The sequence below is a fragment of the Macrotis lagotis genome, chromosome 1, assembly GCF_037893015.1.
Source record: "Macrotis lagotis isolate mMagLag1 chromosome 1, bilby.v1.9.chrom.fasta, whole genome shotgun sequence".
NCBI lineage: Eukaryota > Metazoa > Chordata > Mammalia > Peramelemorphia > Peramelidae > Macrotis > Macrotis lagotis.
Window position 1 is genome coordinate 626,515,101 of NC_133658.1, and position 21,520 is coordinate 626,536,620.

General features: G+C 35.5%; 1 protein-coding gene across 1 annotated transcript in view; it reads right to left on the reverse strand.

The window, feature by feature from the left end:
* NXPH2 (neurexophilin 2) overlaps nucleotides 1-17,738 on the reverse strand; it is a 147,142-nt gene extending 129,404 nt beyond the window's left edge. Inside the window, exon 1 of the mRNA XM_074235224.1 lies at nucleotides 17,672-17,738. Coding sequence (XP_074091325.1) covers nucleotides 17,672-17,722 — 51 coding nt within the window. The 5' untranslated portion in view covers nucleotides 17,723-17,738. The remainder of the gene's footprint in view (nucleotides 1-17,671) is intronic.
* Between the last annotated feature and the right edge of the window lie 3,782 nt (nucleotides 17,739-21,520).

Consider the following 21,520-nt stretch of genomic DNA (forward strand, 5'->3'; position numbering starts at 1 on the left):
AGTTGAAAAGCTTTGTAAAAATAGTATCAGGAAGACTAAAACTCAGAATAAGCAGGGGCTTAAAATAACTGAGGTCATTTAAAAACTGTAAGAAAAATCTATATTGGGGATAATAGACAAATCAGGGAACAGATCTGCTTGTACTTGATGGGGACTTCCAATATTTCTACTAATTTGCAAATGGAAGTTTCAGATTAGGGAGGATGTTTTAAGAGATTGCCATTTCCCTTTCCTAAACATTCTCAATGGCATCAGATTACCAGCCCCTGACAAACTACATCATAAGGATTGCAAGAATCTGAGGAAATGGTTGCTAAGGTAGCTGTTCAAGTTCTTTGAGAAAACATAGAACCATAGTACTTCTGAAAGGAAAATACTCTAATTTACAAAAAAAAAAAAAACCCAGAATATAGGCATTTCAAGCTGTAGGTCAGTGACTTGACATCAATTCCTGGTAAAATTCTTAAATAAATTATTAAAGGGGCAGTTTGTGAACTCTTAGAAAAGGAAGAGGTGATAACCATGAACTAACATGGTTCATTAAGAGCAAATCATCTAGAATAACCTCATTTCTTTTTTGACAAGGTAACTAGACTAATAAATCAGGATAATGCTGAAGATTGAATATATGTGAATTTTTAACAAGGCATGCCAAAGTTTCTCATGATATTCCTGCACATAAAATGACAAAAATATGTGCTGAATCATAATACAGTTGATTGGGTTTAAGAACTATTTGAATGAATGATTATCCCTGAAAAGTGTTTGATAGATTGATGCAAATAGCAGATTTGGAATTGGTCAGGGAGATGAAGAAAAACAAAGTCTTAGGTTCAAATCTTATTTAGTACCCTGGATGAATTTGGGCAAGTCAATTAATCCCCTAATTTTCCATTCCCTCATTTGTAAAAGGTCAGTACTGGACTAAATAATCTTAAAATGCTTCTGAACATTAATCCTCTGAATCTAGTTGAAAGCTCTAGTGGAGTGATTAGGTCTCCCTATTTTTGGACAAAATCTAGTTAACTTTTAATCAGTAACTTGAATGAAAAATAGCATACTTAAGATGACTAGAAACTCGGAGGGATTACTAATATAAATGAAGATGGAATTATGATCTAAAAAGATCCTGCCTGACTGCACCTAACAATATAAAATGTAAAGTAATCAAGTTAAAAAGTCATTCAAGATTACAATTTGGGAATAATGTATCTTGAAAACAGTCCATCTTTTAACAACATCTGAAGGCTTTAAGGGCAAAAAACCTTGACATGAATCAGCAAAGCAATACTATTGTCATCTTGGGCATATTAGTATAATGTTCATGATGAGAAGTTATTTATTCCCCTGTAATATTTGTAGTGAAAATGTGATAACTTTAGAGTCATAAGACCTGAATCTGATGTTTACTAGCTCTATGATACTGACCAAATTATCTCTCTAGTCCTTTCTCTAATTATTCTGTATTTACTTATGGGCCAAAAGTTGAATGCAATATTAATAAATAAATTCCCTTAGAGCAGAGACTCTTCTTTTCTTTCCTAATTGTTTCATATTGCATACCTTAAGAAATACTTAGGACAAAGTTAAATAATATATGACATATCATATAACTTTTTATATCTTAAAAATGGTTAACATGCATTATATCCTTCTTTTGCTGCAACCATTTGTTTTACAAGATTTGGCATTGAGTTTACAAGATTTTTATACATAATCTTTAATTTTTATAATGAAATAGCACATCATATTTCTTATTAAGCATGTTTGATTCATGCCTGAGGAAGAACTTAAATTAGATGAAAGGAACTGGAGTGTAGGAGAAAGTGCAGCTCTTGGAACTAGAAATATAATGGTACAAATTCTATCTCTTAGATCTTTTGGCTATGTGATTAACAAATCAATTAGCCTCTTAATGATACAGATATAAATTACAGAACAATTGGTAATCTGCTAATGTTGAAGGCATTTTCTTCTTCTTTTTTTTTAAGGTTTTTGTAAGGCAATGGGGTTAAGTGGCTTGCCCAAGGCCACACAGCTAGGTAATTATTATTAAGTGTCTGAGGCTGGATTTGAACTCAGGTACTCCTGACTCCAGGGCTAGTGCTCTTTCCATTGAGCCACCTAGCCACCCCAAGGCATTTTCTTCTAAGGAAAGCTCCCTACATGAATGAAATTATATGTTCAGTCTCTACTCAAGATGAGATGACTTTTGAGGGACCTACCAATTTCAAGATTTAATGATTCTACACATTAAAACTTTGAAGCTCTTTAAGATTTGATTTTTTCATCTATAAGTCCAGAGAAACACGTTTTAAATAACCAAGGGACATATTACAACATAGAAACAGAGTTGTTCCTAGTATTCATCAGACTCCAAACATTCCAGTCTTTTAGGATTCAGTCTTGCTCTCTTTCTGCCCTGTCATGTCTTGACTTTTCTTTTCCTTCTCTATTAGGAGCTCCAGACAATCACCCTCCCCAACTTCTCAGCAGTTGAGCATTTTCTATCCCTGGTGGGGTGACTGGGAAAGTTAACAAGGGAGATAGCCAAAGGCAGGCAGATCTGGAGTCTGAAAAGGGGATGAGGCGGAAGGAAAGGTATATGGAACAACAGCAGTATAGAAAGGAGAGAACAGTCATGTGTTTACATGCAAGTAATGTAGGTATAAGGGAGCACATAAATCCGGGGCTGTTTAAACACATATGGACTAATAAAAGCTAAACATAATCAGGACCTTTGTGAGAACATCATGTACCCCTTGGAAGGATTTCTCTGAGTATTTCTGTCATGATTTGCCTCTTAGATGTCATTTTGACTTTAGAATTTATCATTATTTAAGAAAACCAGTGTTGTCTTAACTGATGTTACCTGTATTTCCTTCCACTCCCCTCCCTAACTGTTCTTTTATTTTATTAAAACTCCTGATCCTTTCAAATATTTACTTTTTTTCTTAAAGTGGATGTTCCATTTTTTTTCACCTAGAACAAGTTTTATGGGAAATAAACCCACTGAGCACATTATCATCAAAATCAACAACATCAATAACTTTTTATTAAGTATCTTTATCTTTATGACCATGGACACATGGATAGTTAAACACCATTGCTGTAGGTTAAAAAGTCATCAAAATAAAGAAATAGCAAGGGGCAACTAGGGGGCTTAGTAGACAGATTCAGGAAAACCTCATTTCAAAACCAACATCATAAAATTATAAGTTGTAGGATCCTGAGTAACTTAACACCAATCTGTTTCAGGATTCTCATCTGTAAAATGAGGATAATAATAGCAACTGTCTCATGGATTACACTTGTTCTTTTTGGCTCTAGAGCAAGAACTATGATCAATGGATGTAAATACAGAGGACTAGATTTAGGTTTGATATGACAGCTGTCAATAATTTATCACTGAATACCCTATGTGAGTTGAGGGTAAAATCCTCTCTTAATTGAATCAGGGTATTAATAAGGACTCTATAGTCTTTTTCTCTAATTTATTTTTGTTTTTATTTGTTTTTCTTTTTCTATCAGTATACTTTAGCTTATGTAATACATGTCTCAGAAAAGTTACATATAAATGTCAGTGAATCCATCAAAATGATCTGGAAATTCACTATTTAGGAAAAAAAACCCTGATCAATAAAGATCTTTGTAGTTAGGGATTTTCACATACTTAGTTTCCTTAAAGCAGAGCATAGATCATTTTAGGATTTCTAAGGTCTTCTCATTTATTTTTCCTGCAGTGAATTGCTTTTCCTTGGTGTATATGGTGAATAAACATAACTTTTATTTTGTTTTGTTATCAATGACAAGAATTTAATGCAAAATTCACTTTCAATCAATTTGTAAATAATGCTAGAATGAATTTTAAAAAAGTCACAATTTTGTATGGGAGATTAGAAACTACCTAAGTGACTCCAAAACTTTCAACACTGGAAATACTAATGCTACTTGTTGGTTAATTGTATTCAAAAGACTAATTTGAAATACATTTATTTTACTTCAGTCAGTAAAATGACCTTAGTGTTTGGAATAAAGTAAATCTGGCACATGCATAAGTGGATATTGAATGAATGACTACTAATATTTCATTTATAAGAATATTTTCAAAGAAATATTTTGTTTCAAGATTTAACTCAGGAGTAGTATTTTTTTTGCAGAGTTAGTTATTTGTAATTATTTCCAGTATAATCTTGGTCCCTGACAGTTTTATATTCATGAAACCCCAAGTTTGTTTTTTTAATGAGAATCAAATGTCAAATTTTAGATGTCATATCTCATATATAATAAAAATACTTAATACAAAAGTCCTAACACATAAAGAACCATTTATTATTCTGTAGAAGAAAGGCAAAATAGTCCTTTTTCCAACAAATTCAAAATCCTCAAATTTAAAAATCTGATGTTAAATTTAGCTCATAGAAGTTATCATGTATTTGATTTTAATGCTTTTAAGAATCTTACAATCAAATGCAGAAAGGACTAAATTCTGTGAGCTGATGTACACATATAACTCCAGGTTTGATGCCTGCAATGAACATCTGGATTCTCAACAAATTCTTTCACAAGGAATATCAAGTAGATCATATATGTGTGTGTGTGTATCTATCTATGTATACATGCATATGTAAATGTATTTATATACAATCTATATACTTACATTATATATGCACATATATAGTATGTATGTGTCTGTGTATCTTAGTGGTTCATATCATAGGGTAACCCACTTATTTTAATGACTGCCATTCATTTGCTCAATTGTTATTATGAATTAATGAAATTCTACTTTTGTGTTAGAAATAAGAATATAATGCTAAGAACTTCATAGGTAATATGAAAAATAAGATCTGAGGCTCAGGGTAAATAAAGTTCTCTTGGATACTAAAGTAATGAACTGGATGAAGAAGTTATAATCTGTAGGATTCCAGAGAAACAAGTATTATTTAGTTCCTTGAAAGGATAATTTATCAAATAGAAATATGCTTCTGGAATTTAGTTAACTTCCTCTTAGTGGCTAAACAAGAAGCCTAAGAAACCAGGTATATGAAGAAGATTAGTTTCTATAGAACAAGTCATAGAATTAGTGTTTAATTGAAAAAGACAAAACTTAGAAGGGATCCAGTCTAGCTTTCTACTCAATAAGAAATCTTTTCTATAGCATATTAGACAAATGCTCTTTTCATCTTTTGGAAGGTAGTCCATTCCTGTTCTAGACAGCTAGTTCTTCATGTTAAAAAATTATTCCTTATGTTGAAATTCAAAAAATTTTAAACATAAAGAGACATTTATGGGCACCAATGGAAGTGAGCTTCACAAATACAAAAATGTACTTTGAGGTTGCCCCCAATCCCCCATCTCCCAACTCCAAAAGAAACAAACAAACTACCAAACCCCAAACTTCAACCTTTAGCAACTGTGGAACTCTAACTCCAGGGCCCATGCTCTATTCACTGTACCATCTAGCTGCCCCCAGAATTCTTTGTCAGATTAAAAGTATAATACTGTGTAGACAGGAGTTACTCAGTATGTATTAACTCACAGGTATAATAAAGTACTTCTATTATAATTTTTATTCTCTTATTTAATCAAAAGGATCTTCTAAAATGACTTTTAGCAATGGTTACAGAGTTAAAAAAACTTGCTTGAATACATCAATAATTATGTTCTTATGAGTAACTTGAAAAAAAAATTTCCTCAGAGTAACATCAAACCCTGGTCATAGGGAGTCTTAGTATTCTTTTTTTGTTTTTAGATTTTTTTTTTTTAGTTTTTGCAAAGCAATGGGGTTAAGTGGCTTGCCCAAGGCCACACAGCTATGTAATTATTAAGTGTCTGAGGCTGCATTTGAACTCAAGTATTCCTGACCCCAGGGCCAGTGCTCTATCCACTGCACCACCTAGCTGCCCCGAAGTCTTAGTATTCTTAATACTTTAAACAATTACTGAGCTAATCAATCAATATGCCTTTACTGAGAATATTCTATGACATCAGGACAAATAGAGACTACAGAAGAAATAAAAAGTGTAATATCCCCCCCCCCCCAAGAAACTTAAAATTTGATTAAGACAAGACTAAATCATATGAAAAAATTTACTACTGTGTGTTATAAAGGGATTCATTGTATGGTGAGCACATACACATTACAAAATTTCAAAGGAGATTAGGCTTGATGTCTGGATTAGCTGGAGAATGATAAAGGAAGAGTTCACAACAGTTCAAAGGATAGGTAGGATGAGGGCAGCAGACTAAAGGAGAACATTCTAGAAGAGATCAACATGAATGAAGATCTAGAGTCTTTTAAGCATAGCACATTCTGAAACAATGGGCATAACTTGAATGGAAAGAAATAAGGCAGGATAGGATCTTGAAATCTTACTTAATAGGTAGAATGGGACTTTGACATGTAGGCATCGAAGTTTACTCTTAATGAGAGGAGTAAATGGTTTTTTAGTACAGGAGTGGTAATATAATGGAAATGCTACTTAAGAGAAATTATTCAGGCAACAAAATCTCAAAGATGTTGAGAAATTATTCTCAAGATGCTAACACTTGGAAAAAATCAGACATTATTACTACTGTAAAAAGGTGATTGAGAAAATATAAATTGTAAAAAACTCACATACCTTCTTTCTTATCTCTAAAAAGTCTTTAGAAGAATATTCTAAAGTATGAAGTTCACTCTTAATTAGGTAACAGGCTTTACAAGACCACATCTTTACACTCACTAAATTGATAGAAAGATACAGAAAACTTCAATATCCCTCTAGGCTTATTGTTTGTTGACTATTAAAGGACATTTGATTCAATAAAGCAAATTGCCACTTTGGAGGTCCTCTTTCAATAAGGCATCTCTTAGGCATACATTAAACGTCAGACAAAATTCCTTGAAGGATACAATAGAGATAATTGTATTAAGTTGCCATCATTATTAACATAAAGTGAGGCATAAAATATGCTTGCAATTGATAAGGAGAAGTTTAGCTCAGTGTCTAAATAGGCATTCTCTACAGATGGCAAGGTCCTTTTCAATTTGGATATTGTACTAAATTTCCCCTACAACAAGAATAAACATATTTAAATATTCCTATCAATGAAAGTGTATCATTCATTTAATCAAAACAGAGACTCCTTAATAAGAACCATAAATATTCAGAAGAATTTGGACTAAATTTCTTTAAAGGAAAAAATCAATAAAATAATAATAATGATAATAATAAACAATGCCTGTTGTCAGATATTAAGTCCAAACAGCTAACACATATGCTGGACAAACACTGAAGATAGACAACAAACTAAGATCAGCATTAAATGGAAAGAAGAAAGTTGACTGGACAGCAATTAGAAAATTGGATAGTTGCTTTAATGTCCCCAGACATGTCACCAGAATCTAAGGTTTAAAAATGATGATATTCTGATATTATATACTGTGATATCATTTAAGTATGTAATTTCATGATCTTAAAATAACTAAACTCACACAAAGAGCAATGAAAAGAAACACAAAGGGAATGGGTAGACTCTAACACATTAACAACAAATAATTATTTACCAAATTTAATAAAGAAGGTTTCCAAAGATATGTGAAATTAGAAAAGGAGAAGAGCCTGTCATGTGTTGAGATTTAATGTCAAAAAATGGACAGCCTCTGTACACAAGTCATACCCATGCAGTATTAAGATATTCAGGCCTCAAGCATACAAAGCATACCCAAGGCAAAATCTGAAGTTCTAGGTTTATTTGTAAGAGAACAAAATCTCATTTTTTAGGATATCTTTTCTGAATGAATGAATAGATGACTGTTATAGAGGTAGTTTAGGATGCTATTGAAAGTAATCCAAACTTGACATGATGGCAGCAGAAATGGATAAAAAGGAACAAGAAATCATAAGCTCCTTGAAGTCAAGTACATACAATGCTACTTTCCATCTTTATATCTTCAGCTTCTTGCTTTGTCCTACTGCTGAAATCTTGTTACCAAATATGGTAATACTGATGATTTAGTCCATCAGAAGAGAGGTTAGCTCATCACCATAAAATTATCTTACTGATGATCAGATCATCGAGTGACAGGTTTAGCTTAACCCTACTGTCAAAAAATTATTGCCATAGAAATCACTGTACTGATGATTTTGACAAGCAAGAGACATCGAAAATCTGTCACCCCCAAATAACATATTGTTGCTCTGTCCAACATTAGTGCAATGTTTGGTGCCTCAGTTACATGGGAGGCACCACATCTAAATAGCTAAGGTCTCCCACTGTATCCAGATATCACAAGTAGTCCTATCTTTTAGACTAGAAGACCTTTGGATGTAGATGGTTCTGGAAAGAGGCAATGAGAAGGATGTCTTTGTACAACATCCCCTTTACTTTAATCAACATAATGTGCATGTATGTCATGTCATTATTCACTTGATGACACTGTCTTTGTTTACAAAGGACAACAATCAATCAATCAGTACTTCACAAAGGGGAGAAAATACAGACTAATAAAAAAGAATTGAAAACATTTTGAAAAATATTTATATGTATATGTCTGTATATATATATATATATATATATATTAATTCCTTCTAATTCATCCTTTATATATCAACTTTACCTTTAAGTATATAGGAACAAATTAGAAGGAATTAAAAAAATTACTAGGTTTTAAGTTTGAGTGAATAGAAAAAGAATGCTCCCCCCCAAATTAAATCATGATTTGACAAATTTTGCTTATGAAATCCATGTAACTGAGACATAAGGTTTCTTGCACATCCTTTTCTGTTAATGGAGATCAATATAACCTGCTTAGAATTTGCCCTTTAATTCAGACTCCTCAAAGCATTGGTTCCAGTTTTTCTCTGTTTAGATGGAGTTAGAATCCCTGGTCAGATTTGCTTTGTTTATTCATGGACAGTAAGAGCAAGCTGGTGATAGCCCCTCCCCTTCTCAAGCCATAGCAAGAATCAACCTCTCATGCTATCTGGTCCTAGGTTGTCCTGAATCAATGCATGCCTGGGAAGTATCCATTTGAGGTTTTTCCTTTCATTATAGTAAAAGGTAATAACAAGAGAGGCAATCCTTAATATTCCTGCTCTGTCTATGAACATTAATAAGATATGGTATTTCAAAAACATCATGATTATCTTGTATGAGAACCTGCAGTGATGCAAAATAACATTATGCTGTTTGTTATCATTATTATCTTAAAATTTTTATTCCTGCAATTCTATCTTCAATTATCTTTCTGCCTCTTACTTTTTATACATGGTCTGTTCATAATGATACCAATCAAATTACCATTAATGCTGGTACATATTCCCTGGATGTGTCTACACACAGAAAGTGAATTGTAGAATTCTAGACCAAATGAACCATCTGTTATCTTTTTTTCATTCCCAACCACTAGCTCTCTACCATATCTCCTACTCACAATTCTGTATAAACCTATTGTGCCAACCTGAATTTGATAAGCTTGAAGATATTTCAAAATCACCAAAAGTGAATTAATTAAACCAGGAACTATGCTAAATATTTGACATACAAAGAAAAGCAATAGAACTTCCCTCCTTTTAGGGAGCCCACAGTCAAATGGAGGAGACATAAAAAACAGCTATATATAAACCAAAATTACACATAATAAATGGGAGATCATCAATAGAGGGAAGACCCTAGCATCAGGAGGTTCAGTAAAAGCTTATGGTAGGGGCGGCTAGGTGGCACAGTGGATAGAGCAGCAGCCCTGGAGTCAGGAGTACCTGAGTTCAAATGTGGCCTCAGACACTTAATAATTACCTAACTGTGTGGTTCTGGGCAAACCACTTAACCCCATTGCCTTGCAAAAACCTAAAAAAAAGAGCCTATTGTAGGATATGGGATTTTGAGTGAAGTTTGATGGAAGCCAGGATGCCAGGAAGTGGAGATGAGAAGGTAGAGAGCAGCTGAAAAATAGGGTCCTGTACCTTGTCAGAACACAACCGTTACTTGCATGGTGTTAGAAGGCAGTTTTTTATACTGATAGAAGACGGTATTAGATTTTTCCAGGTGTCTTTTCAGAACCACATGGTGGATAGTGGCTCAGTCCCTTTGTAATTTACTCTTTAGGCTTTGTTTCCTAAGATTTAGGACTCTCATGTTCTGCAGATATCTCACCACTTTTTTTTTGTTACATTTGTATTATTTGAACTTATATACCCAGAACCTCTAAGGCAGCTAGGTGACGTACTGAATAGAATGCAAGGTCTGGAGTCAGGAAGATTCAACTTCAGTCAAAACTGACACTTATTTCCTGTGCTACCCCAGGTAAGTTACTTAACTCTGTTTGCCTCAGTTTCCTCATCTGTAAAATGAGCTGGAGAAGGAAATGACAAACCTCTCCAGTATCTTTGCCAAGGTCCAGATGGGGTTGGAATGAATAGAACACTACTGAAAAATGACTGAATAGAAACCTCAGAACCTTGGAGTTATAAACATTCCTTACCTAATCAAACTAAAGGCGTCATTTAGGAGAGTAGTGTCAAACTGAAATATAAACTGGGTACTACTAATCTATGCCTAAAGTCATATATTGACTGAGGAAAACACATATTAACAAGATCTATGTTCTATTGTACTTTTGAAAATTTTGTTAAGTATTTCCCGATTACATTTTAATGTAGTTCAGATCCCTTTTGGGAGTTTTCAGTACTACATGCTTTTTACATCACTGATTTAAGGAATACTAAAATTACTCAGTAATTCCCTTATTCATTCTCCTGTATTACTGAGATGCATTGATCCTTATGACCTTACCCCATTTGCATAAGTTGTTAATTCATTTCAGTCTGTCAGATTCTTCATGACTCCATCTGGGGTTTTCTCGACAAAAAGACTGGAGTGCCTTGCCATCTCCTTCTCCAGTTCATTTTACAGATGAGAAAACTGAGACAGAGTTAAGTGACTTGCCCAGGGTTACAGGGCTAGTAAGTGTCTGAGATCATATTTAAACTCAGGGAGATGAGTCTTCCTGACTTCAGCCCCAGCAGGCTATCCACTGTGTCATCTAGCTGCTCCATTTACATAAAGCACTTTGAAAATCTTTTCAAATGAACTGGCCGCAACTACAAAAAAAATCACTTTAGAAAGAAGTTTTTTCTTTTAGTTATTTACATTTATTAATAACCTTTATTGATTATGGCAGCTGGGTGATATAGTGGATAGAGTACTAGACTTGGAACCAAGGAGATCTGAGTTCAAATTCAACCTCAGTCTTTAACTGGTTATGTTCTGCTAGGCAAGTCACTTAAGCCATGTTTGTCTTAGTTTCCTTATCTGTAGAATAGGAATAATAATAGTATCTACCTCCCAGGTAGTTATGAGGATTAAACAAGCTATTTGTAAAAAATCTTTAAATACTCAACAAATACTAGTTGTTATTATCAACTGCTTCTCAAGCCATTTGACAATTTCCTCATTTACAAAATGGGAATAGCAACAGTATAAATCCAATATAAAATCTGAATACAAAATAACCCACTATTTTCATGAAGAGGTTATATGTTAGATTTAGAGTTAGAGGATATGCCTTCCATTTAGAGCTTTGCTATTTATTGCCTTTGACCCTTTGGTCAAGTTATAAAACCTCTCTTAACCTCAGTTGTTTTCATCAGTAAAATGAGATGGTTAGTTTATATGATCTCTGAGATGCTTTTCAGCTTAAATTTTAACATTTGATCAACATGTTAAATACATAATCTTATTGAAAGACAAAATGTTCTTCTTTGTTAGAAAAATCTAAAATTATCACTTTAAATTCCGAAATACAAGTTAAAACAATTACCTACTGTTAATAACTGAATAATAATAATGATGATGATGAAGAGGAGAAAGAGGAGAGAAGTTAGCATTTATGTAGAGCTTTAGGATTTGCAAAGTACTTTATAAATATAATTTTATCTTCAACACTACCATGCTAAATAGATTCTATTATTACTCCTATTTTACCTATGAAGAAATGGAGGCAAGGAAACTTGGTCAAGATCCCACATCGCTAGTATATATCATGGTTAATTTGAACTCAGGTCTTCCTGACTATAGATTCAACTGTATTCACTGACAAAGTAAAAGGAAATATCTGTCAAAATAGGATCTAATTCCCATCTACATCAACCATTTTATGCAAATTTGTATATTATAGTTTGTGTAAAAAAGATGCATTTTGATTAAATTCTTATTATTTGCCAACTGTTCTATTTTGATTGGTCTCAAAATTAGGTAAGACAAAATTCACTTTAATAGTAAAGATGATTCTTTGATCCTCAGATAAGCTATTTGGCTAAAGGAAAAGGTTAATGTGTAGTTAGGAAATATTAGTGCTCATATTGCTCATATTTCTATCTCCTAGCCCTATTTTTAATAATGGTCCTGGAAATAAGGATAGAAAGAAGGAAGGGAGGGAGGACGGAAAGAAAGAGAAGAAAAGAGAGAAAGAGACAGAGAGAAAGAGAAATATAGCAGAATGGGTTTAAGTAAATATAACGATAATCTAATTTTTAGTATAGTCAGACTGTTTTTCTGTGATGACAATATAAGTGTATAGATATCCACAAAATAAAAAAATCATAAAATAGAAGTTAATAGTTTTAATGTACAATATGCATTATGTTATATTACATATATATTATAACCTTATAATATGAATATTATTTTATAGATTAAAATTTTTTGGGTATTGATGAAGAGGTTGAGGAAACAAATTGTAGCCTTGAAAATCATGGATCATGTCAACAAGTAATGAGAAATCATTTTGGAAGTCCTACTATTTATCAAATATGAATTATCTCATTGGGGACACTTAAATTATATATAATGAAATATTGTGATGTAAAAATATATTACTCTTTTACTTGAAATAATAGCCAAAAATTTAAATAATGACATTATAGCCCCAAAGAACTATGCCAATTAAATTTTGTATGTTAAATCTATTGTTAGGTAGGTAAATAAATTAGCAACCTCTATTTTTTATATTTAAAGCTGAGTTTTAATTTTAAAAACAGATTCAAATTGACTCATGAATTAATATGCCAAGTTTTAGACCTGAGAAAATCTCATGGCTAAGACAGAAATAAGAGTCTTCACAGACATGACATAACCATAGATGCTTGAATGTATGTCTATAATTCTTTCCCCAAATATTATACTACAAAGATTCAAATAGAGGAACATGCAGAATATTTAAGTAGTTGAAAAACAATTCTATGACCATAATGAAACTGCAAAATTGTGACACTCTTTGCCCATGAGCGTAAAATACTGAAAAGTTACAGCACTATAGCAATATCAATGACTTGGGATTAAAATATGGGTAAAATGATGAAAGCAACATTTTAAAAATTCATTTGCTTTTCAAACTATGCAATTACATTTAAGTTGATGAAATATGAAAACTTTAAGGATTTTTTTTTTTTTGCAAACCTCTCAACTAATTTAGCATCTTTAACTGCTAACCAGAGGTAACAGAATAAGATTATAAAACACCAAAAATTTGGGATGAATATTGAAAAAGCTTTTTCCATTAGGAAATCTATTAAACCATAAAATAATCTCCCCTGAGAAGGGGTCAGGTTCCAATGTCTAAAACATTTAAAATTGGAATGGACAACACAATACCAAAATGGGTCAAGAGAAGAAACCTTTTACTGGGAGGTGGCTAGACCAGATGGTTTAATTCTCTGATTCTAATTCAATTCTAATTCTTTCTCCACCCTCCTCCTCCCCTTTTTAATGTTTAAGGTATGGGTAACAATAATAAAGTAATTATGCAACACCAGAAGAGACTGATATGCATTAATTTCAAACTCAAGAGAACTCTTAAGTACTGGCCATGATATAGTCTAAGTAGCATAATTCTTTTCTCCTCAATGTCATTTAGGCAGTAGCTGAATAGATGACTATTGATTGGATGCTTTGAATTAATATTATGATGCTTAGTGACTAGAAGAATAATATAAAGCAAATTGGGCTTATGAATGGAAAATATTCATGAGTTATCATTTCTGGTTAATATGATACTAGTTGAGTCTCACAGTGTATATAGCATATTAAAATATAGAACAGATAATGAGTGTAAGTAGTGAACTATATTAAGCAATTATCCAAGTGGGAGAAGTTATCAAATTATAAAAATATATCAAATAATATATTGCAGAATATTAGATAAAAGGATTTATATAAAACAAATTAATTTTTGACATAATTGTTATGAATTTAAAACCACCTGAAAAATTAACACTCTGAAGTAAAATTTTGATTTATGTGCTTTTTTTTTGTTTTAAAATGTGATCCATATTATGCTAGCAGGAAGATAAATTGGTATCTAGAGCAATATTTATTTTTATTTATTAAAGTTCCATCAACTTTTAACCTTCATTTTCAGCTGAATGCTTTATTTAATTTCACATTCTCTTTATCATTTCCTTTTTGTTAACATACAAAAACTTAATTTCAGTTCATGCAAATTAATTAAAAGTATATTAAATAGATCCTTCATTGTATATAAAATAGTGATATAACACATTTTTACATCACAAATTTAAATTGTCATTTCTCCCTTGATAGTATATTAGGATAAGAATTTCATCCTATTAATTATTCCTTTTGACAAAATATGTTGGTTGGCAAAAATTTCAAAGAATAGAAGAGATTACAAAATTAATGTTAAAAATTTTAATATGCCTAGTTACTAATCCCACCATTTGGGCTCTAAGAAGATATTAGTCATTTGAAATGCTGAACGTTTGAGACACTAAATAAATTACATAGTGACAGGCAACATACTATCACCCCCCCCAATATTTTTTTCAAATCAGCAGCCTATTGTTTTCTTCAAAATCCTAATTACCAAGAAAAGAATCCTAATCATCATAACAATGTCAATAACTACAACATTGCTTATTTTTTTTTTTATTTTTGTACAGACTGTGTAGTGGGGTTATTTGATGGTTGAGTTGACAATGTTATCAAAATCAAAGTTTCAAGATGCCTCCCCCCTCACCATTGTTCCATTGTTTCCAATTACCTTAAGCTCTAAAGACAATTCAATCTTGAATTGTAGATAGAATTTTTTAAAAAGAATATTTTCTATCATCTGAAAACAGCTCTTTAGTTATTGATATTTTCACATCAAATTGAGCAGTTGATTTTTAATTTTCAAGTCCAGTTGCATTTATCCAGTAGCTGTTAGGCCATGACAAAGAAGCTCAATGGAAGGTGGAAGAAAGCTATGTACAGTCTAAAGAGTCAAGTTTTAATCCATCCTTTTTGATACAAACTAAGGGTGCAGGGGAGAATGTTTTAATTTAGAATTGTCCTGTCAGCTACTTTGTTTTCCATTCACATCCCAAGCCCCTTGTGTTGTTCAGTTGGAAGCTCTGCTATAAGAATGTGAAGAATGTAAACAGCCTTTTATTGTCCAAAAGGATAGCAGTGTTTAAGAAATGTGTGGCTTATCGCAGGGCTGCAGCTCTGTACTTCACCACCATGATTAAGTGCTATAGGGGGGAAAAACACATTACAAGACAAGCACAACCCCAAAATGGATTACAATTCTACAATAAGCTTTCTCAAAACCTAATCAATCAACTTGTGCCACAATGTTAAAATTTAGTTCTTAAGGAGGATACATAAACCTTTCAAGATTTATTATGCATTCCCTATTAATTCATTATGTATTCAAGTATAAGTGACCAGAGCCACCCACAAAACATGAAAGCCTTTCAGATATATAATAGATGGTAAGTAAACTTTTGCAATATGACCTCAAAGAGATCTGTCCTTATAATGCATGCATTCATGAAGACACTGTACATACAGAAGACAGTATAGATATCTGTACTCCTCATGTTTTCAGAGTTTAACTCAAAACATACAGGGGGAATCCCTTAAAAAAACTACAAACTCTTCTTTAATAGGACACTATTGTAAATAGTCCAATAAGACTGGGTATTGGGACTGATTCTATCTTGGTAAACCTTGTCAAGTCGCTATATAAATTGATACTATTATTTTATGTAAAATAGCATGTCTAATTTTTCGTTAACTTTCAATGAGTTGACAAGGTTTCCCTCTTTGTTACCTTGATCAAATATCAAGAAAATGGAACAGAAAACAATGTAGGTGCAATTTTTTATGTTATAAAGCTATGGGTGGGGGTGCCCTCAGGTGGGCTATCAATAACAGGAAAGGCCATTAAAGTCAGCTTCATAAAATTTTCAAATAACCATCTATACTCCTCAAAGTCTCACAATGTAACCATATCGATGCAATTTTAAGTAAACTTGAAAAACTTTGCCAGTTTGGGGTGGTATTTTTAAGGGGGGGGTGTTAAAAGTCTACACTCCAAGTTCTTAAACAATATTGAGTTGGGTTGAAAAAGACATACATCGATGAAACCTAAAAGAAATCATGGTATAGTGAGCCTCCCCCAAAACAAACAAATAAACAAAACTTCCCCTCTTTCCCACAGCACCAACTGTATTAGGACAATGTCAGGCACCTAGAAATGACAAGAACATAAAAGAGAAGCCTACCGGATGCTTACAACCAGATCCTTAACCAAAACAAACCGAAGACTGCTTTTAAAAATTCTATTTTGATTTCTTATTTTAATTGAGGTTTTGATTTGAGATCTCCATTCAATATAATTAGCTAATAACAACGAATTAAGACAAACTGCAGTAGAGGAAGCATGACACCCTCCAGGGGACCAGCTCAGAGTCATGAATTGTACATGGATTTGGTCTCGAGCTTTCGATGACCTTAAAAAGACCCTACCTACTTCACTCCCGGTCAGCGATGGCAAAGAGCCGGCGGAAAGGTACCCGCGGAAGACTCTGCGGTTCCCTGAGATCTCCGGCTGGGAGTTGCTGCTGAAAGTTACATCCTGCCACTCACTAGCAGCAAGAAAACCCCAAGCCTTCCACCAGAACCAGAGGGAAGAGCAAAATGCCAACTGTCCGAAAAGTCAACCTTCTTCCCCATTTCCGACCCCCTCCCCATGCATCAATACATCTGCTACTGGACAGAACAGGCTCATGTTTAAAAAGAAGTCAAACTCAGGTGTGGGGGAGCACTGTTGAGGATAGTTAGACCTCAAACTAACATTTACACCCCCTACCCAAAGCATCCAAAATAAAAAGAAAAAAGAAAAGAAACCTCAAACTCCTTCAAACCATCTTCTAGATCTGAAGAGGAGGAAGGTGTTCCCCGGTTTAGTTTCCCCTCATCTTCTTCATCAGTCCCTGTCTTCTGCCTCCAGGTCCTCTTTCTCCTAGTTCTCCTCTACCCACTTCTCCGTTTTCCTTCGCATCCTTTCCTTGATCACCCCTGCCCCTCTGTACCCCCCCAAGTCCATGCCCCTCCACCCTACCCCTATCGCCTCTATGACCCTTCCATCTCATACCCGGAATCTGCCCCTCCTCTCCAAATCCCCTTTATTCCCCCCATTCTCCCTCCACTCCCTCCCACCTCTCCTCGGTAACTGGCGGGGGGCTCAGCTTCCTTCACCCTCCAGGTTGGGTTAACATTTCCCGCCGAAAAGCTGTCCTCTCCAGAGCAAGCCCCGGAGAGCGGGGCCGGTCGGGGGCTGCAGGGAGGGTGGGAGGCCGAGGCGTGGAGTTAGGGGCTCCGGGCGGGGGCCACTTACCAGCTGGAGGAAGCCCGGGACCACGACAAGGGGCAAGGGCCGCAGGTACATGGTTCCGGCTCTGCGTCTCACGAGCTCCGCTCCTTCGCTTGTCTCTTGCACATCTCCACTTCGGGGGGCAGGACTGAAGAGGACAGGGACATGCCACTGCGCTTCCCCCCCCCCCCCCCTTTTCTTTCTTTCTTTTTTTTTTAAACTCCCAACACCGAACTGAAGGGTGGGTGGGAAAGAGTGGGGAGGGTTATATATAGGGAGTGAGGAAAGGGAAAGAGATCTGCCCCCCCCCCCGCACACCCCTTCAAGGAGACAAAAATAATAATTAAAGCAATTCTAAGCAACAACCAGCAACAAAGTCTAGTCCCTGGCGCAGAGCCGGGGCTCGCTTGCCCTGGCTGCAGGGGGGCGCTGGCCTGAGCGTCCGGGAGCACCAGGCAGTGGCGGCTGCCTCGCGCTATCTGCGGCTCCTTCCTTCCCCTAGCTCTGTCTCCAGCGCCGTGGCCGCCGCGCAGCTGCCTTCCCGGCCGGAGAAGAGCGGGGTTGGCTCAGGAGTCCCGGGGGAGTCCCTGGAGGCCCCCTTCCTCCCCCCCACCCCTCACTCCCGCCCAGCAGGGGGCTGGTCCAGGGCAGCTCAGTGGCAGAAGCGAGCCCAGCCCACTGCTTCTCACTTTGGGGGAAGGGGCGGCAAAATAAGGAGTGGGGGGGGGGTGATGGGGGCTGGGGTTGTGGGGGCCTGGGGGGGGCGGAACCCAAGGGGAAAGAGTACAAGAAGAGTTCTTGTATGCAAGAGGGAAGGGCGAGGTGAAACGGCGGGGGAAGGGGCGGGTGGGGGAGGACTGGAGAAGATCTAGGGGGCATAGTCAGAAGGAAACCTGGGACCAGGGGAAGAACGAGGATAAGCTGTGGGACTTCAGCGAAGTCGGGTCAAGGCTACCAGAGAGCCAAGTAAGAGAGAGCGTGACTAGAGCCAGCCGGACTAGGGGTGAGAGGGATGATGGCGATGTCTAAAGAGGCGCAAATTGGTAGAATGGGGAGGGTGAGGGAGTTTTCGGAATGCTGAATAGGATGGCCAGAGAGTTAGGGACTGGGCATCAGTGACCTCTGCACCTGCAGGATACGCAGAAGGGGAAGGTGTTCCGGAACTCTGCCAAGCTAGCCAGGGAACAAGCTCATTTTCGGGGAGGATAGAGTGGTCGTCTAAAGATGCTTCCGAGGGCGAGCCAGGGTCCTGACAGTGGGGAGAGTGAGAGTAATTCTCTAAGTATGGCCTTCAGGGTATGCTTTATTTGGTCCAAGAGACAACTCAGCACCAAATAGACCAACAGAGTTGGGCAGAGATTGCCTTCCAGAGGAGTTCAGTAGTATGAGTAACTCTGGACCTTCCTGTCTCCCTCCCAGCCGAGAAGATAAAGGAGTGCGGAACTCAAGATACTGGAGAGACTATACCTGCAGCTCTGCTTGCTTCGACTCTTTTTTTCTCACTCCACTGGGAAATTCTTTCTTCTGGATTGTTCGTGTACCCCTTAGGGACTGAGATTTGTTGAGGAAAATTAAAGACTATAGAGAAGGAAAGAAAAGAAATGAGGCAAGACTCATTTATTTTACTTATAAAATTTGGTCGGGGGGGGGTGAAGTTTGTAAAAGGATGCTTCTAATTGCTTTCTAATTCACCTCCTTTCCTCCTTACTCCATGAAATGAAAAACGCAAAAAAATTCAAATTAAGAATTCTAAATGCTTATTTTTGAAGTAAAGTATTTTTTAACCCTGAAACTCAGCCACACTCCTGTGTAGGAATTGTTGACCTGAAAGGCAGAACTCCTGCTCCTATGGTTGACTGAGGCTGCAGTACAGGGAGAACAAGGGACACTGTTAAAAAAGCATCTTCTGAGTATGGAAAGATAGGGAAATAGGTCTGTGGTAAATAATCCTTGTTTCAGGAAGTGTTCTGCATACCCCCCCTACCTCTGTTTCTTCCTTTCTGTGAAATAAAATGCCTAATTCCTTCTATCCTTTACATTCTGTGCTGATTTTCAAAATAAGTGAGGGGAAAGAGACAGATCTTTGACCTAAAAGCTGGCATAAATAAATATCTGAAAATTCTAGAGTTGTGTTATTATTTTACAATTTATGAGTACCAAGAAAAATAGTGATCTCTAAGAGCCAGTATGGGTTCACTTAAAACTGTAATTTTAGGTTAACATTTTTTTTTGTTAGACTACTATATAGTAGATAAGGAAAAGGTCATAGATGTAATGTATCTGGATCTTGATGAGATATTTTACAATATATCTCATGATAATTTAGGTTGAAGTGGATGTGGAGTGGATGGTAGTAAAGTTATATGATGATAATAGCTAAACTTTATATATTACCTATTATGTTCCAGACACATTACAACTATTTTCTCATTTGTTCCTCACAACAACCCTGGAAAGTATGTACTATTATAATTCCCACTTTATTGATGAAGAAACTAATTTGAACAAAAGTTAAATTACTTGACCAGGATCACACAATTGGTAAAGTCTCAGGCTGGATCTGAACTCATGTCTTCCTTACTCCAGGCCCAGTAATCCCTCTACTGTGTCACCTAGATGAATTTATAACTAATATAACAGCATATTCAAAGAATGTCAATTGATGGAGTTGGGTCAGTGTAGAGGGGCAGATCTCTAGGGCCATGTCACAGCAGTTTGTTCTTGCCTTGACTTAATTCATTATTTTCTAATAATTTTCATGAACAAATAGAAAGCATGATTATCAAAGAATATATGATAATACTGGAAGGGAATGTTTAACTTGGAGATAGGGTGTAAAAAGAACTTGACAGTTTTAAGGATAGACTAAACTAATAGAGTGAAAAATAGAAAGTTTTGAACTTGGGGGCAAAAAAATCAACAGTACATGAAAGGAAAATAGAATTAACAGAAGTTCATGTGAAAAAAAATTTAAGGTTTCAGATTACAAAAAATTGAAAATGATTCAACACTGTGATATGATTGCTAAAGTGAAGCAATATTAATCCTCTTCAATGGAGTCAGTGTTCAAAACAAGGGAATTTTAGTTTTACTGTATTATGTGATGTATAATCCATATATGGGACAAATTTATATTGAGTTTTGAGTGTCATATTTTTAGGGACATAGTGACAAAATGTAGTTCATCCCATGCATGATGAGACTATTGAAAACATGACAAATGAACATTTGAAGGAAGTAGGAATGTTTAGAATTGGAAAAGAGAAGTCCTATGGGGAATAAATACTGTCTTCAAATATTTGAAGGTCTGTAAGTGATGGTCATTCCATAGATCCCAGGAGATTAATGAAGGCAGCAGCTGCACAAGTTTTTCAGCTGACTGCAGTGTGGATAAATGGAAAAACAGTGTTGGCAGACAAATATACAAGCTTGAAACTCTCAGCTGCTCTTGGTCCCCATTCCATCTTTGAGCATGAAGACTTGAATTCATGTCCTAGCTAGCTTGACTCCTGTCTCCTGCTATTTTGTATTGTTCCTCTTAACTCCGTTTGAGCTGGAGTTTCCTCTTTATTCTTTCCTCTCTATTCCTTCAGTAGGAAGAGTTCATTATCATTATGAAATCCTTCTGCTAGAACTTGGTCAAAATCTTTTCAAGATCTTAGCTGATCTGGTCATAAGTCATGTAGAAGCATGAAATAGGCTTTTCCCTGAATGTAGTTTCAGAAGAAAGAATTAAGCTCTGCCATAACTTTAACTATACCTCCGTAGTAATGATTTCCAAATCTTTCACTCCAGATCTATTTTAATTTATATTTCAAAATTATTTATTTCCAAATGCTTTCTGGATACCTTCACTCTATTTGGATTTTACCT